Genomic DNA, 26,636 nt, shown 5'->3' on the forward strand with positions numbered 1-26,636 from the left:
CTACGCGTTATATAGTCCGCCAGCGGATGTGCCCTAGGTATCAATTCCAAGATTCCAAGTTTGTGATCACATGGCGCAATTGAAACATCAAATATCTCTAGGCACTTCGTGTGACATTCGGTAGGCAAGGAGATGTAGTCGACAGCATTACGAGGTTGAAAGGATAGTGCATATCTATTCCTGCACGTTTGGTTGATGAATGTAACCTCTGGACAGACAGCAGAAATGAATCATTTCCACCAGGCTGGGAGTACGACATGCGTTAAAATCACTTTGTAATTACTTCCTCTAATTACCCAGAAACCCGGGGCCTCAAATGTTAGTCTGAAAGTGAGCAAATCAAGACTCCGTATGCGAATCCCAGTGGCGAGCTGGGAATTTGAGATTGTGGAATGAGATGGTCTAGAGAGGCCCATTCCGTGTGACCAAATGGTGCAACATCTCAAATTGCTGTACAGAGTATACAGATGACCATCAAGTTGTGAGAGAACCTTGGAAAGATGAAACGTTTGAAGTTGATTCCACCACGTCGACAGTGTACTTGCAATTGTTAGCCTCGATTAACCTTTCGCCCAAGCCCTGGAGTGCTTCCCATGGTTCCACGGTTGTGGACGGCTGCGGTAATAGCCAATCATATTCTACTTGGTATCCGCCACCAGGAATGGGCGTATTTCACGGAATTCATACACCGTGGTTATTTGGTCTTGGGGGGAAGTTTAGCACTCTCATCAATTGTAGATTAATTATTAACTATTGAAAGGACTCATTTTTGAAAGATTCTGAGAGGTTTCAAGCCCCCCGTAGGCAAAGACAACAAAGAGCGTAAAGCCCAGACCGGAGGGGAAAGTGGAGTCTAGCGGAGTGATGGACCAATAGGATGATCGAGCCAAGAGCCGTGGACCGATCCCGTGACCTACCGCCTGCCTTTCGCTGAGGGTCGCACCTTCCCCCCCCCAAATTCCCCCAAACCCATCCTTTCTTACACGTCCTAACCGAGTTTAGATCCTCCCCTCTGTACTTCCCCTTTCGGCAACCTTCAACTTCACCACATTCGGTCTCTTTTAACCACTTTCTCTTTCCATCATGTCTGCTGTCGATGAAAAGCTGTCTCCTGGTCATGATGACCTTCCCGGTAATGACGGCCGGGGCACCAAGCGCAACCGTATGAGCGCCGACGACGAGGACGATGATGATGACAAGCCTGGCCGTGAGCGTCGCAAGATCGAGATCAAGTTCATTCAGGATAAGTCGCGTCGTCACATCACCTTCTCTAAGCGCAAGGCTGGTATCATGAAGAAGGTACGCGTCTTCCTCTCCCCCCCCGTTCTCCCATTCCCCATTATCCAATCTCCATTGCCCTATATATATGCTAATTCCATGCCCAGGCCTACGAGCTTTCCGTTCTCACCGGAACTCAAGTCCTTCTTCTGGTCGTCTCCGAAACCGGCCTCGTCTACACCTTCACCACCCCTAAGCTCCAGCCCCTCGTGACCAAGGCCGAGGGCAAGAACCTCATTCAGGTAAGCTATTATTCCGATGTTTCACGTGTCTTTTGTTCCCGTTGCTAACCTATCATCCCACCCAGGCCTGTCTGAATGCTCCCGACCCCACCGCCAATGAGAACGGTGTTGACGCGCCCGATGTCGCGCCCGAGGCTCCCGAGGACGTGGCTCACAGCGTCAACGCGCCTCAGGGTAACATGCGCCCTGGCATGCACCCGGGCTACATGACCAATGAGCAGCAGCAGCAGATGGCCTACTACCAGAACCTTCAGCAGCAGCAGCAGCAGGGCGGCCAGTACCCCATGCCGGTCAGCGGTCGCATGCCACCCCAGCACCAACCCACCGCTTAAATTATGATCTGATCTGAGGGTTTCGACCCAAGGACCCAGATGCTGCGTCTTCTTCTCTGCGTTTCCTCCCTGCGCCTCGCTCTCTTCGCGTTCATTTGATACCCGTTTCCCTCTCTGCCGATCCATCCCACTCTTCCCCATGGTCGCGCTGTATCTACATGCGCCATTCTCCCAGGGCACTCTCTTGAAACCATTTGTACATTGTCAAGCACTCTGGAATTTCTCCGGCTTTTCTTGGACGATGGTGGATCGAGTCTCTTCTCTCGACATTGTCTCCTTATACGGAAAACGGAACCCCTCCAATATGCTGAGATCCATGGCTTTTCAAGAAACAACCAAATACTTACCCAAACCGACAAAAAAAACAACAACAACAACATTTTACTCTAAGAAAAGAGAAAGAGCGCAAGCAACTCTGGGCTTCATCGTTAATCCAGTCGTTATTTTCCCCCTCTACCTAGACACTAGCGGAGGATGGTGGTGTTCGTGGTGCATTGAATTTGCTGGCGAAGTGGCTTTTCCTATTTTGTTCTATTTTTCTACTTTGATTTTTTCCTTGGCCCTCTATGGTATTTTCCTCATTGTCTAATCTCAACCGCTTGTTCTGTTGATCCCATGCCCTGTTGGTCTTGCTCAATCGTTTGTTTACTTCAATCGGTGTTGCACCACTTCGGCCTCGTTGGATATTTTGTATGGTATGGATAAATCGTTCATCTTCATTTTGAGTCCAAGTGTCTTCCTCAGTAATATCTTCCTGGTCCACGGGTTCTATTCTAGGGTTCTGCAAATAAGCATCGAGTCATTATGCGTAAGCAACACCATTGGCCCCCGGGGGCCTCCAAGGTTGGGACCCTCCAGGCTTTTATGACTCAGAACAGCCTTGGAGCCTTGCTTCCATGGCGCATTCGTCGCTGGAGTCCACGGGTGTCAACCTAGGTAGGTACCTAGCCACCTGGTACGGAGCAGATTTCGAGCTCTGGGCGATGTATCTTTCCAATGGTGCAGTGCACTCCCGAGGTCATGTCCAGGTGTGCGTTCTAACCTTGGAAGGTTGTTGAACACCTCAGAACCCTTCCCAAGTATTATTCAAAAAGTTTATCTTAAACAGATATGCTGAACATTCAGGACGTGAAATTAGGTGGGATAATTCCCAGTTGCGTCCATGGGTTCCACAAATGCCAGGTACGGCTTCAAATATATCCAAACTCCTGCATGAGTAGATAATGACCGACCTTGGCAACCGAGTAAGACGAGTAAAGAGCTTCGCCCAGGCGCCCAGATGCTGACCTGCATACGAAAGGTCAAGGCAAGAACCAATATAATCGGCAGGTAAGCTCGGTGCCGTGACTGGACAATTCGAGAGTTCGGATATGGATACCCAAACCAATCGCTTATCGGGTACAAGCCCTGGAGTACAATCAGGCTGGGTCAACATTGCATCGACATCTTATATTCATTTTCGCGGAGCTATATATTCGAAATCTGTGGTATCATATAATTCTTCCCCATTTGCGGGACAGAAGGAAAGTGGGCCGGGCTTCTTGGCTGAGGGTTGGATGGGACGTGGAGTGATACTCGAGGTGCTCGAGAGGTGTTACTGTACAGGAGAGCAAAAGAGCAAGAGGTAGGTAGGTTCACCTCGAAAGCAATCCGAGGACTGAGGTGTGAGAAGTCGTGGATTGGAGGTGGATGTTGAAGGAAGGTGGGTGGAGGGTATCGTAAAACGAAACGTATTAGGGAATGATGGTGACATATGGAGAGCTAGGATGAGCGCGGAAGTAAGGACGAAGCAGAACCATCGCCCGTATCAATCTCGTCCTCATTGCGCGTCCGTGGGCTATTCCATTGGAGCAGGAATTGTCTCCCAGATGTCCAGGCACCTGCCAAAGCTCTTCTTGAACCAGCAAGAAGGCCAGGCCTGACGTTAGGGAAATGGTCCGTGGTATTTTCTTGTCCACGGACAGCCGCATTCTCTGGTATGGTTCCATATCCGCCTCCCTCGCGGTTGGAAGAGACAAATCGACCGCCAGTGCTTTGTCTTTTGCGGTGGCCAATCGATGCTCCTCCCCATGGTGCTGAGATGCGTCGCTGCTGATTCTGGCGAGTTCCCCGTCGATCTTGAGTCCCGACGCCGATCGTCGAGTGTCGCGCGAGGCCTCGGGGTGGGCCAGTTAGAGTTCCGCTGCCACTCATGCTACGCGGTCGATCTGCCGACGGCCGTTTGTGGCCACTGCCAGAGTCATAATCTGAATCGTCGAGATCGGCCCAAATGGACGCGGGGTTGAGATCGGCAGAGTCATGATCATCGAAGTGTAAGTTCAGCGGCAAGCTCGGGGCTCGTCCACGCTGGTACGAGGCATGTCGGGTGTTGGTGTTGGTGTTGAGGAGCGGTTGACGTTCGCCGATATAGGACTCCTCATCCTGGCCATCCAACCATCCGGGGGATGATGGGGAGTGTTCTTCCATGACTGCCATACCAGGCCCAAGTCCAGTCTGCGTGGGCCCCACGGTAGTGACAGCGGCATGGCTGTCGATATCTTCCAGTCGCCACGACAGACACAAAACACCGGCTAAGAGGACAATTGTCCCCAAAGCAATGAGACCGGCGTGGAAACCTGCAAGCTGTGACACTTGCCGGAAGTAGATCAAGCCATCCATGATTGCAATAATGTTATAGATGCAGAAGACGAAAGGATAGAGCACACTGGTGCTGCACAGTTTCAGTCCGCGGTGAAGATAGAACAACTGCGTCAGTGCCAAAAATATCATTCCCAAGAGAATCACCCATGACTGCCATCGGTTGAACTGGTTCTTACCATCCACGATAGTTCGAACCAAGAGTTCCACCGCCGATTTTGCCAACAGTAGAGAATGCGCAGACAGTATACCACTAACGAATCCGTAGCTCATTCCGCGCAGCAGCCTCATCCGGCTTTGTAGTCGCAGGGCGTGGGGCGTGGAATGAGCGGACGCCGAAGGTTTCGCGCGCGAGTACGGCGCGAGATGTTTCAACAGTTTCATGCCAACGAGGATAATCACGACCAACAAAGTAGTACATCCCATCCACAGGAGGAATGGCCGTCGCTGCAACAGTCCAAGTAGCTGATCGAGGGAGTGTGCCGGTTCCCCGATGGCACCAAAAGTGGCAATCAGCAATGCGCCGATGCAAACGAGAACGGTGCCCGCGAGGGAATATCGAGTAAAGGGTTCGCCGAGTATCAACGTAGCGAATATCGTGTTGAAGACAAGTCCGGACTATTGAAGAACATCAGCAAGAGGTATCATGGGTCGAGTGACAACTACTGACCGCTTGTAGCGTCGAGAGGACCGGAAGAGGAAGAGTCGTGATTTGAATAGTGCTTCCCACGATGTTGGAGATCACAAACATTCCCATTCCTAGCTGCCATCGCCGGCGCTTGTAAGGGGGTCTGCGGACATCGTATGGGTGTTTCTCGTCTTCGAGAAGATGCGATTTGCGTTGGAGCGTGAGACCGATTGCTTGGAGACTCGTTGAGATCAACCCGACGACAACACCAACCTGCATACATTTAGTTCCTGGTCGTGTCGTGGGGTTGTTCGTGGTTACTTACCGCCACGCTTCCCTCCGGCGACAAGTCACCTAAGTTGCCCATATTCACAAGTAGTGCATTGGCTGGAAAATGTTGTAGAAGCGCACCAATTCGAGAATACTACCGAAATCGAAATGCCATGACTCGAACTCGGGTTATGCGCAGGTGGAGCGGTCGTGGTTTCGGTCAGGGCATCAGAGCCGGACGCATCAGCAGCGCACCAAAAGACTCTTGCGCAGATCACAGCTGACAGGAGAGAACGAAAGAATGCTTTAAAGAAAGGCCGACGGTGTTAAAGTTGAGTCTCAAGGGAATGACAGGATCACAAGGTCGGGAGGTCTGGATGCGGTAACGCCAAGGCAACGCAATCCCGAGCTTAGTTGGACACAACACCTTCACATTCCCCCACGTCATTCTCATCACCATACAGCAGTCTAAATCCGCCAAAATGTCACAAAGCCATGCTCTTTCAGATGATCAGGTATGTTTAGGGTACATCTACAAACACAAGTTCTCAATTTGGGCTGACGGCGATCCACTCCAGGTCGCGGGCGAGCTCCGCAAGATGACCGCGTTCATCCGACAAGAAGCCCTCGAGAAGGCCCGCGAGATCCAGTTGAAGGCCGATGAGGAATTCGCTATCGAGAAGTCTAAGCTGGTGCGACAGGAGACCGCAGCTATCGACACCCTTTACGAGAAGAAGTTCAAGCAGGCCGCCATGTCCCAGCAGATCACCCGCTCCACACTCGCCAACAAGACTCGTCTCCGCGTTCTCGGTGGCCGCCAGGAGCTTTTGGATGAGATCTTCCAGAATGCCCGCGATAAGCTCTCCAAGGTCGCTGCCAACGACAAGAAGAAGTACCAGGCTACGCTCAAGGGGCTGGTCCTCGAGGGTCTGTACTATCTGAATGAGGATAAGGTTGCCATTCGCGCACGCAAGGCGGATGTGGACACTGTCAAGAAGGCTATTGAAGAGGCGACCAAGGAATACAAGGACAATGTTGGCTCGGAGGTCACCGTGACCGTCGACGAGTCGAACCCGTTGCCAGAGGGAACGTAAGTTATTATATAGCTCTTACCCTACAAGATGCCGGATCTAACATGATGCTGCAGTGCCGGTGGTGTGGTGATTGTCGGTGGAGAAGGTAAGATCACAATGAACAACACCTTCGAGGAACGTCTGCGACTACTGGAGATCGATGCTCTGCCCGCTGTCCGAGAAACACTGTTTGGCAAGAACCCGAACCGGAAGTTCTACGACTAAGCCTCTGGTCTTCTTCTATCCTGGATTTATGTTGTTCGCGAATGCTGTGTTACGTGTGTTATAGTTCGGATGATATCTGCCCCTCTTGACCATTTCATATAGACAGAGGGGGCTTTCTTGCACAGTTCTGTTCTGATCAGGAATAAGATCAAGTCTTTTAGCGACCACTCTCTTGCGCATGTCTTGTGAGACTCGTAGTTGGCCAAACCTGTCTGCTAGTATCATCGCTCGTAAAAAGGATCATTTGAAGACTAAGAACACAGATTACAACGTGAATAACAGTGTTAGACAAGGATTGTGACAGATTCACCAATATCTATAGCTAAAAGTGAGCAACTACATGTCGCCTACTCGAGGGTTTTGTTCGCAAAGTGCCAAATCAACCGAGATAGCTCCAGGCTTTGAAGGGACCACCAAGCCACTGTTGAACCTTGGAAGGCCATCCATTCGGGAGCCTTCCAAGTTGCTAGCGAGCTAAGACCTCAGGAACTTCCAGCCCTGGAGGGTGTAACACCTGGCAATCTCAATGCTCCCGAGGTCCTGCATGGTGATGCAAGTGGGAGGCTACGACTTGAAAGGACTATGTCCCTACGAGCGATAAGTAGTGTTGTCGGGTATTAATTGCAAGCTGACAGTATCATGATGTATCCATAAATGCGCAATAAAAAAAATCGCTAAAAAGTTGAGTCATATATATGCATTAAGCTGGCCCCGAACGCCTCTAGCGAATTGGAATGCCCGTGTCGCCAGCATCTTTCGTGACGTATTTGTTCCACATGTTTCGAATATCCTCATTGTCGTTCACATGGGATTCAAACAGAGTCTTCTTCTGCGGTGGCTTTGACCTGACAGAGTAGAGAATTCGATAATGCAAAGCCTCAAGGTCCCCCCTCGCTAGCGTCAGGGTCATATGAGATGCACCCGAGACTTGAATCGAGCAGTAGATATTCTTAATCTGACTCGCTAACTTGTCAATGTCAGCGTTGAAGTCTTTCTCTGTGCGATTTCTCCTGTAATTGACTTCCAACGCTGAAGAATCGATCACAATGCTGAGAAGAGCGGCGAGGGCCATGAGCTCTCTCCAGTCGTAGTCAGCTTTGCCCTGGAATCGTTTTACTTGGAATCGTTCATCGTGGGCCAATAAGTTTGTGATGCGGTTCAGATCAAGCAATGTTTCAGGTGTTTCGGACAGAGGGTCAGAACTTTGCAACAAAAATGAAATGGCCAGCCGACACCGTAGCTGTGCAAGCCAGGGAGACGAGGGCAAGATATGACTGCCGATTCGACTTTGGATGCAGACGTCGTCAACTGTATTGTAGAATGTAGAGCACACTCGGCGCAGCTAGTACTGTTAGCGCCCGATATATTGCAACGTGTGGAGAGACGTACGGCATCATTAGGATCAGTTTGCGAAAAGGTCTCAGGGTCCAATACAGCATCGATGGTCCACTGAAGTTCCGAAGATACCACTGGATCTGCCGTCAGAGAGCTATCAACCGCCATACGCAGCAGTAAAAGTATTACGTGCTCCCTGGTGTCCTCGGCCAGCCTATCAATATGTCAGTTTTGACCCGCCATGACGAGGAGCGAAAGACATACGAGGAGATAATTTCCCGGAACATCTTGAGGACTGAAACGAATGGTACATGGTTCGTTAATTTGGGAGCATTGGTGATTTCTAGAACAAAAGTTAGAATATTGACAAGAATGAGGACATAAATGGGGCAATCAAGTCTTACCATGGTGGCTCATCGGTGCGATCTTGTGCGACGGATCCAAAGCAGACTTTCTGGCCCCCAGTCGCTCAAAGACCTCATCGACATCCGCTCGACGGATCATCAGCCCCAGGCGCTGTGAGTCCACAGACTGTTTCTCTAGTCAGCTAAGCCCTGACAAGTGTAGCCGCAAAGACTCCCACATACCTTTATGACTCGGCAATAAGCATTACTTATCTCATCTCGTCGCTCATAAGGAACTAAAGTAGAACAGTCAGCTCTGTATAGTAGGATACAAGGTACTTTCAAACGAACTGGAATGAAACATCCACATAACGATGTCGTCTGATAAGAGCCCCTTGGACAAAGCTATTGGGATGAAGTCTCCGGAAACAATCAGACGTTCACGCGCTCCAGGGTCTGCCCAAAGTTAGTCCCAAATACATGAAGCCGCACCTTTGAAGAAACTTACTGCTCAAAATCTCCATCGTGGACCCGGGCGGACAAATATGATGTGGGAATTCGGGGGCCGGGGGCAACGTTTGTGTGCCATCAAAGAAGAGCCAGTTGCGATCATAATCGAGAGCATTGGTTCTCCTGATGGCGTTGAGCACCCGGTGGGGTTGAGGGCCATCTTCTTTGTGGCCGAGCGCTTCGATTAACCTGTTTTCATCCAGTCTGGTTCCAAGGGTAGTAGGGCCCTTTGACGGCTTTTTAGACATGTTGGATCTGAATCGATGGACAGTTGCTTCCACCTCATTATCATCCACTGCATCATGGACAAGAGCGTCCAGATTGTACTTCCATTTCTTAGGAGAAGTCACTGGTTTGGCTGGAGCGGGGGCTTTTGCAACGTTGTTTTTTAACCCCCGGGTGAAGAGGGAGGCTGGATCCTCTAGAAAGTCGTCAGAGTCGGTGTCTTCTCCGTCAGAGCTGATCACAGTCTCTTTGCCGTTTTTAATGACACGCTGCGAAGAAGTGGTGCCTTCAGATGCTAAGGTTTGGAAGCTTTCGTTGTCCGCATGCTTCGAAGCACTTTCCTGGGCCGACAGGAAGATCGCAGCTCTCAGCTGGGCATCTGCATCCTGCTCAGATGAGGGGGAGAGCTGGTCAAACACAAAAGATGAGGGTGGCTCGGAGAGTGGTGAGGATTCCGCGGCAGGAGCCTCTTTTGGTTTAGTTTCATCCGACGGCCCTTGGGTAAATGAGGTTTTTTTAAACCACCTTGAGATCGACATGGCAGCCAGATAGGGGGAGATGAAAGAGAAATGAAAGAGAAATCAATACTTCGTCGTCTCCGAAATCGCGTCACCATACGCGCTGACAACCAGCGCGATGTCACGTGAGTGGCAGAATTTCTTTGTTGCGATGGCGGCCAGGGACAAAGAAAATAGTTACGGAGAACCGAGTACGGAGTACGAGAACGGAGTGCGATACGAAGTGGTACCGAGTCCTTAGTCGATAAGCTATCGTGTACCAAGTACATCAATTCTTGGAATTCCAAGGTTATTGAAGCATGGCTACCATCATCCATGGATGAATGAGCATTTACTTCGTTCGCTGCATTGCGATAGTACTGGAACCTTGGGATGGATTTGAAAACGCCTGAAAGGATCCCAGAAACGCATATTTAGGAGAGAACCTTGGAAGATGACTGAACTAAAGTGCACAAGTATGCCGATAGGTACCTCTGGGTGGTGATTTATCTCGCATGGCTTTACCCCGTTCTTCGCATGATTCTAACTTGTCAACAATTTTCCGAAGAAGTAGGTTGGCGCGTAAGAGGTTATCGATGGCATTTAGAAAAACTTATGCATGCACAGGAGACTCGTGGACAACCCTCCAAGGCTGAGGCGTTTCAAAATATCTACGAGTGTCAGACTACAAATTTTCCACGAATGACATTGGCCCATCGTAGGCTACCATTCACCAATGGTTTGATCGACGATTAATGAAACCAAGGCATCTACGAAGTTTTATGTACTGTACATAGTGCGCCCAGGCAAGTATCCTCTCTTGACTGGGAATATGAGTATCAGGGGTAAAACACTCATTAAGTTTGACCTATGATGCACTAGTAATTCATATCGGGGGGGTCCACTATAGTTCGTGGACGATCGGCTGACGACACGCTGTCATATATAACCTTGTAACCTCCAAGGCTGAATATTTACGGCGTCTTCATGTACATGTTCATGGATGCCTAACAAGGGCTTATTCATTACGTCGACACCTTAATGGATAAGCTTTGAAAGCAACGCAGTGAGACACTGCAGTGAGACGTGCGACTAGAAAGGGGGTTTCTTGGAAGCGAGCCGTGAATCTTACGAGTATAATGATCATCCCGGGTCCGCTCAGGAGTGTGCGCTCCTGAAAGGCCAGGGTTCTTGGGTTGCCGTGCCAAGACAACAAGGGAGATGAAGACAAAAATATTCAGGAAGTGGGAAGGGAATATTTACTCCGTGCATCCGAGTTTCTTAATGACTGCATAAGGCCCTGTTAATATGAAGTTGAACGGAAGCGGGAAATGGTGAAGTACCATATGGAGTGCATCAGACTATATAAATTTTGCACGGTAGATCATTACATGCCCAAAGAGGAACAGGGTGGCTTAGGTGGACCGGGACGCTCGTGCCGTGTCGGTTTCAGGTTCGATGCTCCGACCCCAAAGGTACTGGTATTGCTATTCCACTGATATCATTGGGGGTCTCGAGGTCTGGTTTTCTTTTTCGGGAACAAGATTTTCACTGCACTGTCTATCATGGGATAGATTTAGTCCGTGTTCTCGATGCACTGCAGAATACAGAGTACGCATGGGACGTGATCTTTGTAAGGCTTATAACATCATAACAAACGAGGCGGGGTGGGGGCTAGAAGCGATTGCTGTGGGCCAATTAGCCGCTTCTCCAGAGTCTGCACAACGGATGCTACGGATACGGGCTTTCGCAATGACTCGAGAGCATAAAACGGCCCTCCGTGCAATATCCGATGCAGCTTACGGTGGCAGTGCTAATACGCTAAAGAGGGTTTCCATACTCCGTACATGGTGTGCCTAAAAGTCATATCCCGCCGAGAGAAGAAAAATTGTATGTCCCATTGTAGTAAAAAGAGACTTTGAGATCCATAGATCAAGTACTCCGTACCGAAAAGTCCGGTTGCCACCGTCAGAAATTTAGTCGTAGAAGGGCGAGAAGCCGGAACGGGGCTGGTCATATACCGGACTTTACGTATCTGTACCTTTACTCCGAGATGCTATCTCGGGCCCTGGACTATAGGCCGGGACCCTTTTCACCTGTGTTCGTCAAGGCTAGTAGCAGTTATACTGGAGGATGCAGAAAGAATGATATACACACAAGAGAAATGAAGACAACCGACTATTCGTCCCATTTTGCCCAGACCAAATGGATCCGAAGATGGACGCGTGTAAGAAAAAACATCCCGCTAAGTCGGGGGCCCGGGCCCCGGATGACAAAGCGAGTCTCGTAAGGTAAGCGCGGTACCGTTGTGACTATACGAGAGTAAGCTGGCCACCTCATTCCCGTCGACCTCTCTTTCCAACAACGTTCCTCGGAATTTCGGCTTCACTTTTTACCTCTTTAATTTCATTTAATGGCCCCTCGTGGGTGTACCCTCTAACCCGCCCTTCGCTTTGCATTCTCACATCCGTTGCCCCCCCGGACACCCTGTGTTGCATCGACGGGCAACTCGAAACTCCTTCGCACGCGCTGTGACTATCTGCTGGAATCGAATCCGACAATCTTAAAAGAATTTGCGCCATTCTCACAGTCGCATACTACGAACACGTTGAACCACCGTTTTCTGTGCCTGCGATCGCATCTTGCCCTTGCACACCGGATGCCCGTCAGCGACAACTAACGAAAGTTTTCCCGAATTGTATGCCCCTTCTGGGTGCACCAACAGCCTAGATGGCTCATCCGCCCTTGCCTGGGGCCAATGGGGAGGATAATTTCGATCAGGGTGGCGATGTCCGCGAGGTCCCTAGCAACGTCTCCAAACCGACAAAACGACAAAGATGGGCAACCACACGAGCCCCTGGAGCCGGAGGAATCAAGAAACGGGTTTCAATTATAGATCGGTTTCACAAGAAGTCCGATTTCAAGGACGAAAAGCGGAAATCCAATAACACCAGTGCTTCGACCACAAATGGATCAACGGACGGCACCGAGGCCCCAGAATCAGGGCCGAATCGGAGGGTTTACTTCAGCATCCCAATTCCCGAATCCGAGCGTGATGAAGAAGGTCAATTGAACATCGCGTATCCCAGAAACAAAATCCGAACCGCCAAATATACAGCCCTCACGTTCGTTCCCTACAACGTGTGGCTGCAATTCCACAACATTGCGAACATTTATTTCCTTTTCGTCATTATTCTTAATGTACGTATACAGATCTGCGCCAGCTTGATTCTTATCCGAATTACGCATTTGCTAATGGAGCTTATAGTGCTTCTCGATCTTCGGTGCCAACAACCCCGGACTGAACGCCGTGCCTCTAATTGTTATCATCGTTGTTACTGCTATCAAGGATGCCATCGAAGATTGGGGCCGAACGGTTTCCGACAACCAAGTCAACAACTCTCCCGTCTACCGACTGGTCGAATGGAACAATGTCAACTCGACGGAGGATAACATTGATCTCTGGCGCCGTATCAAGAAAGCCTGCACCCGAGGTGCTGTTTCCTCCTACAAGTGGATCGCCACTCAGTTCAAAAAGAAAAAGCAGGGCGGAGTGGACGACGACGGACAGAGACGCGAGTCATTCGTGAGCGCGGCGGATCATCGGGCCTCCATCTACACGCAGCGAGATTCAATGGCAGCCGATGTTGCGATTCCAATGACCGACGTCCCATCACCTCAGCCTGAAGCTCGCGAAGATTGGCCAATTGGGGCCACCCAGGAAAACAAGTACCTGTCCCCGAACAGTGCCGCTCGCGAGAGTGTAATGGAACCTCTTCCGGATAAGAAACATGGCTCCGTCTTGGACACCGCAAAGCAAACACCCGGGAAAGCCAGATTCAAGCGAGAGGCTTGGAAGAATTTGCAAGTGGGCGACTTTGTTCGTTTGTACAACGAGGATCCCATTCCCGCCGATGTTGTGATTCTTTCCACTTCCGACCCTGATGGTGCTTGTTATGTCGAGACAAAGGGTCTGGATGGAGAGACCAACCTCAAGGTTCGTCAAGCTCTGCACTGTGGACGCCAGGTACGACACGCCAGAGATTGCGAAAAGGCCGAGTTTGTTATTGAAAGTGAAGCGCCCCACGCCAACTTGTATGCCTACAATGGTGCTGTCCGCTGGGACCAGCGTGACCCCCGTTTCCCAGAGGCGCCGCGGAAGGAGATGGTTGAACCAATTTCCATCAACAACATCTTGCTCCGTGGTTGCAACCTCAAAAGTACCGAGTGGGTTCTGGGTGTCGTCCTATTCACTGGTGGAGAGAGCAAGATCATGCTCAATTCCGGTGCCACCCCTGCGAAACGTCCTCGCATGGCCAAGGATCTCAATTGGAACGTCATCTACAACTTCATTATTCTCTTCTTGATGTGCCTTGTTTCCGGTATCGTGAACGGAATCGCATGGGGCACCCCAAACAAATCTCTCGAGTATTTCGACTTGAAGTCTTATGGAGGCACGCCACCTGTTACGGGTATCGTTACTTTCTGGACCGCTATCATCTTGTTCCAGAACTTGGTTCCCATCTCGCTGTACATTTCTCTCGAAATCGTGCGAACCATTCAGGCTGTGTTCATCCACAGTGATCTTCACATGTACTACGCGAAATTGGGGATCTATTGTGTCCCCAAGTCTTGGAACATTTCGGATGACGTCGGTCAGGTGGAGTACATCTTCTCAGACAAAACTGGTACATTGACACAAAACGTGATGGAGTTCAAGAAATGTACGGTCAACGGAGTGTCTTACGGCGAGGCGTACACAGAGGCACAGATCGGTATGAGGCGTCGCGAGGGAGCCGACGCCGATGCCGAAGCCGCTGAAGCTCGACAGCAAATCGCCGCTGACGCGCAACGAATGCTGGGAATGTTGCGGGCCACTCACGATAACCCCTACCTGCACGATGAGCAGTTGACATTCGTTGCACCCGATTTCGTGGCCGATATGGGAGGCAAATCCGGAGAGGAACAGAAGCGCTCAGCCGAGGACTTCATGTTGACGCTAGCTTTGTGTCATACCGTTATCACCGAACACACTCCAGGTGACCCCCCTCAAATTGAGTTCAAAGCCCAATCCCCCGATGAGGCTGCTCTGGTCAGTACTGCTCGTGATTGTGGATTTACTGTTCTGGGCCGAGCCGGTGATGATTTGCTTTTGAACATCATGGGCGAGGAACGGACCTACACTGTATTGAACACTCTCGAATTCAACTCGTCCAGAAAACGAATGAGTGCCATCATTCGAATGCCGGATGGTACCATTCGTCTCTTCTGCAAGGGTGCAGACAGCATCATTTACTCTCGCCTAGCGCGTGGCAAGCAGCAAGAGCTTCGTCGGAAGACCGCTGAACACTTGGAGGAGTTCGCCAGAGAAGGACTGCGAACTTTGTGTGTTGCTGATCGACTCCTCAGTGAGGAAGAGTATCAGTCCTGGGTCAAAGATCACGACGTCGCTGCTGCTGCCATTACAGACCGTGAGGAGAAACTTGAAAAGGTCTCAAGTGAGATTGAACAAGAACTTATGCTCATTGGTGGAACTGCTATTGAAGATCGACTTCAAGACGGCGTGCCGGATACAATCCAACTTCTTGCGGACGCTGGTATCAAACTTTGGGTCCTCACTGGTGATAAGGTTGAGACTGCCATCAACATTGGCTTCTCTTGCAACTTGCTCAACAACAACATGGAGTTGATTGTCCTCAACATCCCTGAAACTGAGCCCAAACGAGCCTCTGATGAACTCGACAAACATTTGCAAACTTTCGGGTTGACTGGTTCTGACGAGGAGCTTATTGCTGCTCGTTCCGACCACAGCCCTCCGGAGGCCACCCACGCCGTGGTTGTGGACGGTGAAACTCTCAAGCTGATGCTCCACGACGACTTGAAACAAAAGTTCCTTCTTCTCTGCAAGCAGTGCAAGGCTGTTCTTTGCTGCCGAGTCAGTCCAGCGCAGAAAGCTGCCGTTGTTAACATGGTCAAGACTGGTCTCAACATCATGGCGCTGTCTGTTGGTGACGGTGCTAATGATGTCGCCATGATTCAGGAGGCCGATGTGGGTGTTGGTATCGCTGGTGAGGAAGGTCGACAAGCAGTCATGTCTTCGGATTACGCTATCGGTCAATTCCGTTACCTCCAGCGCCTTCTTTTGGTCCATGGCAGATGGTCTTACCGTCGTCTCGGAGAGTGTACTGCCAACTTCTTCTACAAGGTATGTCGTTTTGGTGACTACGGTCTTGACGTTCTCGACTAATCTCTTTTAGAATCTTGTGTGGACATTCGCTCTTTTCTGGTATTGTATCTACAACGACTTCGATTGTTCTTACCTCTTCGATTACACATACATTATCTTGGTCAACCTTGCCTTTACTTCTTTGCCCGTGATCTTCATGGGTATCTTCGACCAAGATGTGGATGACAAGGTGTCCTTGGTTGTGCCTCAGTTGTACATGAGAGGTATCGAGCGCAAGGAATGGTCGCAAACTAAGTTCTGGTATGTTGCACTCCTACCTTCACTGCTATCACCGCTGGAATACTGACTTGTGCAGGTTGTACATGGCCGATGGATTGTACCAGTCGATCATCTGTTTCTTCATGCCTTACCTTCTCTATGCTCCCGCAAACTTTGCCAACGCAACTGGCCGGAACATCAACGATCGTGCCCGAATGGGTATTCTCGTTGCTTCGTGTGCCGTGATTGCTAGCAACCTCTACATTATGATGAACACCTATAGATGGGATTGGTTCACTGCTCTGATCAACGCCATCAGTAGTCTGTTGATTTACCTGTGGACTGGTATCTACACGTCTTTTGTTTCCTCCGGCCAGTTCTACCACGGTGCGGCTGAAGTTTATGGATCATTGAGTTACTGGGTCGTGCTTCTACTGACTGTGTTGATTTGCTTGCTCCCACGGTTCACCTACAACGCCATCCAGAAAGTGTTCTTCCCTCTGGATGTCGACATCATTCGTGAGCAGGTGACTCAGGGCAAGTTCAAGTATCTCGATGCTATTGAAGATCCCCCCATGCCCCCAAAAGAGGGAAAAGACGGCAATTTGAAGCCAACTACTTCTAGCGACGACTCTGCCGCCTCTTCGGAAATCACCAAGCCAGTTCAGCCGATGATGAAGCAAGATGCTGTTGTGCCCGATGAAGAACGGCCCTTCTACGCTCCGTCCATGGCACCCACTGCGAACACGCACAACCCTCGCAGTCAAAATGGCAGCAATGGCACAAATTACACGGCCAGTCTTGACCAATATCCACGGCCGCAATCCGTGGACTATGTTCGACGATCCCACGACCGGACACGGCATTCTTTCGAGCGGAGTCGACCAAGCTTCGAGCAGAGCAACGACTTCACATCCGCAGCTATGCTCTCCCGAGTAGAGTCATCGCAGACTCCCCAGCGTCAGCACGAAGACCCGTTCCGAACCCCCGATGATCCTCCTGCACATAATATGATTTAGAGGAGCGCATCTCGCGTTGCATTGACCTTGACGACCCGTCCCTGATGACGTTTTTACCCCCATCGGTTCTTCTGATCTGTTCCTTGTGATTTCCCGTTGCCATCTTTCTACCGATGAGCAATATGCCTTGGTGTTTCTTTTTTTCAAGAGCCTTTTTATATCCACTGATAGAAAGCAGGCGTTATTTTGGTTTCTCTTTTTCTCGGTCGGAGGTTTAGCGCATCTTCCTTTTTCCCACCCCTTCCCACTCATCAATCACTTTTCACTGCCTCCGACGTCATTTCCTTGCTGTTTTCCATCGTCTTATACCGGGGCCTCTCCGGTCTATCTTTCTCTTGTACAAAAGCATTTCTGTCTCTGCAAAAGTGCATGAAACCCGTGCCGGAAGGGTTACTACTGTCTCGTTTTATCTATGATGTTGTATCTTGTTCGTGAATCTCTTTGCTTATACTGTCTTGGTGCTTGTTTTTGTTGAAATGGGCAGGTTCACATGGCAGGAGGACATTCATGTATTCTATTCAATGCCCTCAGTGAGGAAAGTACTTAATGCGGTTATTAAAGATACTGGTCCAATTCCCTTTAGAACTCGTATATGATGCTGCAGCCTAGAATATGCAGTTCCAAGCTGCCCAGGTTCAACTGAACCAATAGCATCTAAGTACGGATTACATACACCTCAGATCTCTAGATAGGACTGCGTGGCGCTTTCCTATTTGGGTAAAATAGGGCGCGTCTACGCGTTGAAGCAAGGCTCACCGCCCGGTGGCAGTTCGGCATCCCGCGTTTGCTTTGACAATTTTTGTGTTTGCCATCGGTCTCAAAGAACTCTACAAGCATTTCTCTTATTCTTTCTTTTTGCTTAGTTGCGAGGTGATAATAAAGGGTGCTTGCTCTTGTCTCCAAATACAAAACGTTACATTGATACCAACCGGCCACAACTCAGCACTTTGTCGTGCCGTCACTCCTCGCGCCAGCAACAATACGACCTCCATTACTCTCACCTCTCGCCCACTTGGTCATCCCAGCTTCACAGGATATTTACCGGGATTGCATCTGATTCCAGTCACCTACCTGACTAAACAAAACGATGCTCTAGCTTCTCTAGCTCTGGGACAAAGCCAATGTACTGTGGTCCGTCACTTGACTTCCACATTTGAAGACAACCGTGACCATGGAGTTTATCGATGGAATTGGGTGGGTATTGCTTCATATCCATCTCTTCTGTTGATTTGAAACTGACCGGTATTTGTGCTGTATAGGGAGCTTAAGGCCCTTCCCGAAGGAATCCACCTCCTCTGTCCCCGACAAAACGACGATGATTACGGCCGATACGAAGACTTGGAGCAGGCCGATGAGAAGGGCACGCTTATCAAGGATATTGTGGCTCAAGCTCAAAGCCGCAAAGAGACATTCCTTTCATCCATGCGTATTTTGGCATACCACAAAGACGGAGTGGAAGAGCTTCAGAATTGGGTCTTGGGAAAACTGGACGATTCACTCGAAAAATGCGATCTGTGCATCAAGCATTACTATACCGGCAAGATCTGGCTTGTGGACCGATTGAAAGATGAGAACTACCAAGAGGAAGATATCGAAGCTTTTGCCCAGAGAATCGACGAGTGGGATATCAAGAGAATTACACGCAACCTGGGAACGGCCACGGAGCAGCTGAGGCAGACTCCACCTCAGAAAATTGGTTTAGATGTCTTGGACAGGGCTGCTTTGCTCTCCATTTTCGAGACTCTGAGTTGTGAGGCTATGCTACGCAACGAAAGCCTTTTGCAGGAACATTTCGACGAGCCATTCAAGCTCATACAGACCAAGCGGAGTTTGAAAGTATCCGACTACATTCCTGCGGTCACTCGGTTCCTCTTCGATTCAAATCAACTCCGATGTTTCTGGGCCCATAATTCATGGGCACGATATAATCGACCACCCACCACCACAGAATTTGAATGGGCGATCCGGGATGGGCTTCGCGTGGCTTTGCAGACTGCTTCACAGCAGCCGCCGCAGTTGCCAGTCATTGCTCGTTTGTGGCGAGGCATGCAGCCTGTGATACGAAAGTTAGATAAAGAACAAATCACACATCAGCTGCGAGCTCTCGAGATAGATCCTTGCCGTCTTTCTGTTGATCACCTCGCCATTCCCTCGCCTGGTCTGAGATACCTCTTGAACACCATTCAGCTTTTCCTCGAGAAAGCACCCGCAGACTTTTGGGAAGCTATGCAAACCATATCACCGCAAGCAATTATGGAACATACTTTCTTCAACACACAATTCAATTCTTACCTCATGGCAATCACTGATGGTGAACCCTTTGAGAAGTCTCCTCTGAAGGACATGCTCTCATGGATTAATCCTTTCCTCAGCTCCCTCAAAGGGGCCCACCAACCATCTGCTTGTCGGTTCCTGACACTGCAATTACTCGGTCGACTTCAGGATCCACAGTATCCCAATCTGGCGCGGTATCATTGTTTCCATGTCGGATTGACCAGTCTTCTTCAAACACTGCGTCGTTTCACGGACAATGAGTCTTCTCGAGGCTCAGTCACGCGGGTTGTATTGGCTGAAACGATGGGGGTAGTCAGTGATACTATTAACACAATTATCAATCCTCCAACTTTTGCTGTGGAGCAGAGCCGTCAGCAGGAGATTTTGAGCCTATGCATGGATGTCGTACGCAACACTTTGGCGCTTGAGTGTCAGTCGTTGAAAACAGACTATGAGGTCATTCTCAAGCACAACACACTTTCGCATGGAGTTTCTACCTACTCTGCACCTATTTGGGATGCTGTTATCAAGAACCTCAACCAGGGCAATTTGCCATTGTCTGGCTCGGCGCTACTGGGTATTCTACCCCTCGTTGGGTTGGAGAAGTTCACCACGCAGGGAGAAAACAACCCAGAGAAGGCTCACTTCAATATGATTTACGAACATCTTATCAATCTCTCATGTCGGATCATTGAACGACTTGCAGATTTCTCACCCGATCATCTTGAAAAGCTGTTCCAAAGTCAGGATACGAGCAGCGCCATGATCTCTGCGCTATTTGCAGCTGACCTGGACACATACACGGCTGCGGTTGATCTCATCAAGAACGCTACAGGTCAATCTGCTCGACGAGATGCCATCTCCCACCTACTCCAATCCTCTTTCACCACTACAGTATACGGTCTCAGCTGGTCTTTCCGCCGTATCTCGACCATGAAGACGTTTGCGCCTGCACCACGAATGTTATACACTGGTACAGACGTCGTTGAGACGCTGTGTGACAGCCAGCATGGAATTCTTCGTACTCGCAACCTTGCGGATCGTCGGGAGGTCATGGCACTTCAGAAGCTTTGGGAATACCTGTGGTCGGCACTCACTACAATCTTCGACGAAACTGAGTCGTGGCACGTTCGGGGTAATGATAAGTCTGTCATGCTTGAATTCTGCCGAGACACCATTCAATTTGCCGACTTCTTGTTCAACCAATATGGTGTCTTTCTGGGAGCCGTGAGTAACGCGGACCCGGGGCAAACCTCCGCGTCGGAGAATTTCCTCAAATCACCGACTGCTACCATGAGTGCTATGGTGAAATGGCTCAGACTGAAAGATGAATTCTTGGCCTCGACACTTGTTGGGCTAGTTTCAAAGATTCTGCGCAGACTGGGTGGAATGGATGTCACTGACGTCAAACCGGATGCATTGAGCTTCATCGAGGGGGTTGCAGTTGATGCCACGATCAAAACAATCCTGAACCAGCGCGAGAAAGCTGACTTGGTGCGCTCGTTAGAGGCATACTACAAGAAGCCTGTCGTCACTGCCTCCACCGCTGCTCTCAAGAAGCAATCTTCCATCATGTCATTCGCCAAACCCTCTGATACTTTGAGCCCCTCTTCCCGCGTTCCAAGTGATGATGAATTTGATGATGATCTGACCGATCAAACCCTTCTGGAGCTGTCATCTTCTGTTGAGGTCAATAAGGCACGTGTTGCCGCGGAGAGTAAGAGAAAGGCAGAAAAAGCAGCCAAAATTCAGATGCTCTCTGGTCTCAAATCACGTCCAGCACCTGCCAAGCCAGTCATCGCGCCTCGTCCCAAGGATGATGCCACTTCTGTTCTATCTTTCCGAGAAAAGCGTGAGCGCGAGAAAGAGGCAAAGAAAAGGCGCGACGCGGAGCAACTTGCTAAGCTCAAGAAGGGCATGTCTGCTGGTGGCGTCGGTGAACAGACCGCTGAACAAGGCTCCGGTCTCAAGGGTATCGGTATCAAGGGCAAAGACCATGCGTTGCCTGCTGATAGCATGATGGTGTCGTCTGGGTCCGAGTCAGACAGCGACAGTGAAGACGATCTGGATACAGAACTGTTTGGTGGCGCCAAACCTAAGAAACCTGATGCTGTCGCCGCGTACGAGTTGAGCAAGAAGCAATCCCTTCAGCAACAACCGATCAAAAAGGTCAAGAGACAGCGTTCTGTCCGAGATATGCGAGCTCGCCTGTCTCCCGACCTCAGTTCTCTTCATCACTCAATTCTATCCTGGGACTTCTTCGCAGGTGGTGATCTACCCCCATCCTCAGGTCGCACCGACTATTCCCTCGTCTCAAACACGTTCCGTACTCCTGTTGATTATCAAAGTACTTTTGAACCTTTGCTGGTTCTTGAAGCATGGCAAGGGTTCCAGGCAGCCAAGGAGGAAGGCTCGTTCCGACCGTTCGAGGTCAAGGTCATGACTCGTTTAGCTGTCGATACATGGATTGAGTTCAGTACACAGCCGCTTGGTATCCCTCCAAAGGATTTCAGCATGGGTGAGGGTGATCTGGTACTGTTCTCCAGCTCGTCTAAACCGACGAGTGATCAGAGCGCACCTCACATTCTCGCTCGTGTCTGTGGTGTCAACCGAAAGGGTGGAAAGATGGAGGTCACGTATCGAGTAAACCCCACGAATAATAAGTTCCTCTCCAATTTCGGGCCTGGAACAGAAACGTGGGCCGCTAAGATTACTTCTTTGACCCCCGTGGAGCGTGAGTATGGTGCGTTGATGGCGCTGCAGTACTATGATCTGTGTGAGGAAATCGTGTTGGCTAGGCCTTCACCTATCCTCAACTACTCGGACACAAGACTTCAGCCTATCATGGATAATTACACCATCAACCGTGCTCAGGCAAAAGCTATCAAGTCTGCTGTTGACAATGATGCCTTCACGCTTATTCAGGGTCCTCCCGGTTCGGGAAAGACCAAAACAATTACCGCGCTTGTTGGAAGCTTGCTCACCAACGTGCTTGGGAAGCAAGCTGTCAGCATCAGCGGTGGTGCCTCTGCAGCTCGAAACACCATGTCAAAGAAGCTTTTGCTGTGTGCGCCCAGTAACGCTGCTGTTGACGAATTGGTCATGCGTTTGAAGGATGGCGTCAAGACAAGCAACGGTCGCAAAGAAAAGGTCTCTGTCCTCCGACTGGGAAGAAGCGATGCGATCAACACCAAAGTGCTGGACGTCACTCTCGATAACATGGTCACCGCCCGCCTCAGCCAGGACACCAGCAAAGGAGATAACGTCGACATGCAAAAGCTGTACGACGAGCACAAGAAAACCGATTCATCCTTCAAGGAGCTTCGTGGACGTCTTGATGAGGCAAGAGCCAAGGGCCTGCCACCTCCAGAAGAGCTCGAGCGCGAGTTTGAGCTGATGAAAAAGAAGAGATCTCAACTGAGCACGTCCATCGACAAAGCTCGTGATCAAAACCATACATTCGCCCGCAATGCTGACATGCGCAAGCGGCGAATCCAAGAAGAGATTATTAATGAGTCTCATGTCATATGTACTACACTGAGTGGTTCAGGTCATGACATCTTCCAATCTATCAACGTCGAGTTCGAAACTGTCATCATTGATGAGGCTGCTCAGTGTATTGAACTCAGCGCTCTGATCCCGCTTAAATATGGCTGCTCCAAGTGTGTCCTCGTCGGTGATCCTAAGCAATTGCCTCCAACCGTCCTGTCGAAGATGGCTTCTCAGTTCCAGTATGAGCAGAGTTTGTTCGTGCGTATGCAGAAGAACCATCCCCGGGACGTGCATCTGCTGGACATCCAATACCGTATGCATCCAGAGATCAGCAACTTCCCAAGTCAGACATTCTACGACGGCAAACTCGAGGATGGTCCGGACATGGCAAAGCTTCGCCGACGTCCCTGGCACCAAAGTGATCTTCTCAGTCCCTACCGATTCTTCGATGTTCAGGGCATGCATTCAGCGGCCACCAAGGGTCACTCCTTGATCAATTATGCTGAGCTTCAGGTTGCCATGCAACTATACGAACGCCTGATCACCGATGTAAGAGAATATAACTTCGCGGGCAAGATCGGCATCATCACACCCTACAAGGGCCAATTGAGGGAGCTCAAGAACCACTTCTCCCATCGATATGGTGAAGATATTCTCAACAAGATCGACTTCAATACGACAGATGCTTTCCAGGGTAGGGAAAGTGAGGTCATCATCTTCTCTTGTGTGCGAGCATCCAACAAGGGTATTGGTTTCTTGGCTGACATCCGTCGTATGAACGTCGGTCTCACCCGAGCCAAGTCTTCCTTGTGGGTTCTGGGTAACTCGCGTTCTCTTGTGCAAGGCCAGTTCTGGAACAAATTGATCACCAATGCACGCGAGCGAGATGTCTACACAGAAGGTGATATTCTCAAAATTCTGCAGAAGCCTCAATTCACTGGCTATAAAGAAGTCGAGATGCTCGACATTGACGCTGAAGATAGCCCTGCCACCCATGGCAAAGAAGGTACCGACAATGAAGCTTCTGTGCCGCCCGTTTCGAGGCCATCATCTGCGGCCTCCGGTGACGCCAACTCGCGATCCGCGTCCGTCTCTGCACCCGTCCCGAGGGAACCACCAGCACCGCTTCCAGATGGTCCCTCTGGGGGCAAACAAGGGCTAGACGAGACCAGAGTATGCGGCATCTGCGGGAGTGCTAAACATTTCACCCACAACTGCGATAATGACGATGCAAAGCTCGACGCTCGTGGGAACTGCTTCCGCTGTGGCAAACCTGGACACACCAAAAATGCTTGTCGTGCCGAGCGATGCCTCGAATGCGGTCAATGTGGTCATTTAGCCTCTAGCTGCACGGCCCCTAGATCTCTTTCCAAGTTCGAAAGGACTCGCATTGAAAGAGACGAATTCAATCTCCAGCAACGTCAAAGTGCCTTCAACGACCGGAAGCGAGATCGCCAGATGGGAGGACACAATCCCAAGGTTCCTGTTGTGCAGTCCACAACCTCCAATGCTCCCAAAAAGCCTGTTGATGAGTCTGCCAAACGAAAACGTGGCGATTCCGCGTCTGAGGCGCCGCAGCCCCAACGCCCTCGGACATCATCATCTAACGCCCCGAGTCATGCTCCCAAAGCCCCGCGAGGTCACCCTGGCCTCTCTGGGCATCCTGGTTTATCTGGCGCTCCTCGCGGTGCTCCTCGTGGCCCAAGTGGCCCAAGGGCTCCTGGTCACCCTGGTCTCTCTGGTCCCCCAATTCAAGCCCCGAAGGGTCCCAAAGGTGGTTCATTAGGGGTATGTTTTCCTTTCTTCGTATCCACCTAAGACGCACACTCACGGAGACTTTAGAACAGGGCAGCTCCCAATGCGCCCAAGGGCCCAGCGGCCAATGGCCCGCCAGAAGTAAGTTTTGCAGGTCATCATGAAACGTATGGTGGCATGTTTGCTGACAACCTAACAGGGTCTCATCAAACCCTCTCGCGATGGACCGGCGTATCCGATCGAAACCAACCCGTCAAGCATCCCGACGGGACCAAGGGCAGATGTAAGCACGGGTTTTGCCATGTTTTCTGATCAATCACCCATACTTATCTCACATCGATCTAGGCCCCCAACCAAGGTGGTCCCAAACCCCGACCACCAATGCGCAAAAAGAAAGAAGTAGACCCATTTATCCGCCCAAAGGCGAAGCGCAAGTGAGCGTTGGCTAGTCCGTTGGCTAGTCCCACTCAACCCCCACATTCAAAGATTCCCCTCCATTAAGCCATCCAACACATTTCATTCCAGCATTCCAAGGCGCTAGCGAGGCACTTTGAATTTTCTTTGTATTACTTATGCATTTGATTTACTATCAGCGGTCGCAGATATTTTTCTCCCGGATGGCCCGGGTTTTGACGTGAGACAAGCGCGCCGGCCAAGGCTTGGTGATACATAGCGTCTATAAGTGGCCTCGTACTCCGCTTTAAGGGCTCATCTTCGCCTCTAGAGTGTTTCGAGGCACATGGAAATCCCATAAACCACAAAGCTAGATCAGTAACTCGAAACAAAAGATGTGTACGGAGTGGTAGAAGAAGAAAAAAACACCAAGAAGGTGGCATCCACTCTGCCTAGACCCTTGTCAATGAGTTTTCTCGAACCTGGACTTCGTGACCTTGGAACTGGGCTCCACCTAGAAAAGATTCTAGAGCGAACCTTCCAAGGATGACCTTTGAACCTTAGAAGGCAGCAGTATGTTATGCATACAAGCCTACCTCGAAGGCGCGCTAACGCGCGACCAATATGATACAGCCTTCCAACCTTGGAAGAACCTTGGAAGTTTATGTCGAGTAAGGCAAGCTGAGAGATGTATGAGGCAAACAAGGGGCCTAGAATACCTACTCGAAAGACTACTAAAGACTCCGGGGAACCTTGGGACGATCTATACGCCCATTTGGGCAGGTCGCGGCATTGGATGTTAAATGGCCAAACCCTCCAGGGCTTGGAAGAGTATCGAAAAGACTTGGCTAAGCCGTAAGTACGGACCTCGGGAGTACCTACGGAATAGTCTTTGGAAACTTGAAGATCGCTGGGGACTCACCGGATCAGTTCCGGGCCAAATGCTACGTTTCGATGCTCGGAAAGCTTCTCATTCGCACTAAGTGGATTACCCCTCCAGAACTCGGAATCAAAGCGAAATCATATTCGATGGGTCTTAGACCCGGATATGTGTCCAAATTTATTATTTTTGGAATCTGGAGATAAGGTGTGAAGAAGAGCGTTATTCGGAGAATAGGAGTTGCATGCACATGTGCCGATATCCAGGCAAGGGGAAGTATATAAGAAAAAGTACGGAGTAGGGCTTCGGCAATAATCACTCCAAGGACGGGATCCTTGATAATTGTGCCCAGATGCATGTTCGAACTGAAGTTCTCTCTATTAATTGTGAATTGAACTAGGCCAGTGATAATTGATTCGGTCTTATTAAGTTTGCGATAGAGTTATGTTTGAAGATGATTCAAGGAGACAAGGAGGCGTAGTTATCACTACAGGGGACTCCGTACTTACTCCCCACCTATGAAAGAGAGCTTTTTTTGAAATGATAAAATTGTTTTACTGGAATCCATTGCGCCTTGGAATATTATTTCCCTTCAAAAAGAGTACCACAGTGCCGGGATTGTATTAATTGTGTCGGTTGAATTTACACTAGCTCGGCTGATAGTTCGCGATCTGTGCGTGTGAGCTGTCACCCTGCGCCTCATCGACAATGATCGCCTCTTAGATCCCCCCCAAAAAATTAGATTCGCTTTATTGAAGTAGATCATGACGCGAACCTGTTTG

The 26,636-nt window shown here is 50.1% G+C and overlaps 6 protein-coding genes across 6 annotated transcripts; 4 read left to right on the plus strand and 2 right to left on the minus strand.

The window, feature by feature from the left end:
• Positions 1-1,083: 1,083 nt before the first annotated feature.
• N7506_009008 (Transcription factor MADS-box) lies at positions 1,084-1,852 on the plus strand (the record flags this gene model as incomplete). Its single annotated transcript, XM_056958301.1, has 3 exons — positions 1,084-1,299; positions 1,386-1,520; positions 1,586-1,852. The coding sequence occupies 3 exons, from the start codon at positions 1,084-1,086 to the stop codon at positions 1,850-1,852; spliced, it is 618 nt and encodes a 205-aa protein (XP_056807691.1).
• Positions 1,853-3,613: 1,761 nt separating this feature from the next.
• N7506_009009 (uncharacterized protein) lies at positions 3,614-5,484 on the minus strand (the record flags this gene model as incomplete). Its single annotated transcript, XM_056958302.1, has 3 exons — positions 3,614-5,107; positions 5,160-5,390; positions 5,443-5,484. The coding sequence occupies 3 exons, from the start codon at positions 5,482-5,484 to the stop codon at positions 3,614-3,616; spliced, it is 1,767 nt and encodes a 588-aa protein (XP_056807692.1).
• A 385-nt stretch (positions 5,485-5,869) lies between these two features.
• N7506_009010 (H(+)-transporting V1 sector ATPase subunit E) lies at positions 5,870-6,685 on the plus strand (the record flags this gene model as incomplete). The annotated part of the gene is made up of 3 exons (XM_056958303.1): positions 5,870-5,902; positions 5,966-6,477; positions 6,535-6,685. The coding sequence occupies 3 exons, from the start codon at positions 5,870-5,872 to the stop codon at positions 6,683-6,685; spliced, it is 696 nt and encodes a 231-aa protein (XP_056807693.1).
• Positions 6,686-7,406: 721 nt separating this feature from the next.
• N7506_009011 (uncharacterized protein) lies at positions 7,407-9,638 on the minus strand (the record flags this gene model as incomplete). Its single annotated transcript, XM_056958304.1, has 7 exons — positions 7,407-8,027; positions 8,075-8,234; positions 8,285-8,363; positions 8,425-8,551; positions 8,608-8,660; positions 8,716-8,820; positions 8,873-9,638. 7 exons carry the CDS (start codon positions 9,636-9,638, stop codon positions 7,407-7,409), a joined length of 1,911 nt encoding a protein of 636 aa, XP_056807694.1.
• Positions 9,639-12,326: 2,688 nt separating this feature from the next.
• N7506_009012 (uncharacterized protein) lies at positions 12,327-17,060 on the plus strand (the record flags this gene model as incomplete). The annotated part of the gene is made up of 4 exons (XM_056958305.1): positions 12,327-12,797; positions 12,865-15,801; positions 15,854-16,083; positions 16,139-17,060. 4 exons carry the CDS (start codon positions 12,327-12,329, stop codon positions 17,058-17,060), a joined length of 4,560 nt encoding a protein of 1,519 aa, XP_056807695.1.
• A 1,171-nt stretch (positions 17,061-18,231) lies between these two features.
• Positions 18,232-25,019, plus strand: N7506_009013 (putative tRNA-splicing endonuclease; the record flags this gene model as incomplete). The annotated part of the gene is made up of 5 exons (XM_056958306.1): positions 18,232-18,254; positions 18,320-24,614; positions 24,669-24,722; positions 24,781-24,864; positions 24,927-25,019. 5 exons carry the CDS (start codon positions 18,232-18,234, stop codon positions 25,017-25,019), a joined length of 6,549 nt encoding a protein of 2,182 aa, XP_056807696.1.
• Between the last annotated feature and the right edge of the window lie 1,617 nt (positions 25,020-26,636).

This window comes from Penicillium brevicompactum (genome assembly GCF_028827555.1).
Source record: "Penicillium brevicompactum strain IBT 35665 chromosome Unknown utg000006l_segment0_segment0, whole genome shotgun sequence".
In the NCBI taxonomy this organism is placed as follows: Eukaryota; Fungi; Ascomycota; class Eurotiomycetes; order Eurotiales; family Aspergillaceae; genus Penicillium; species Penicillium brevicompactum.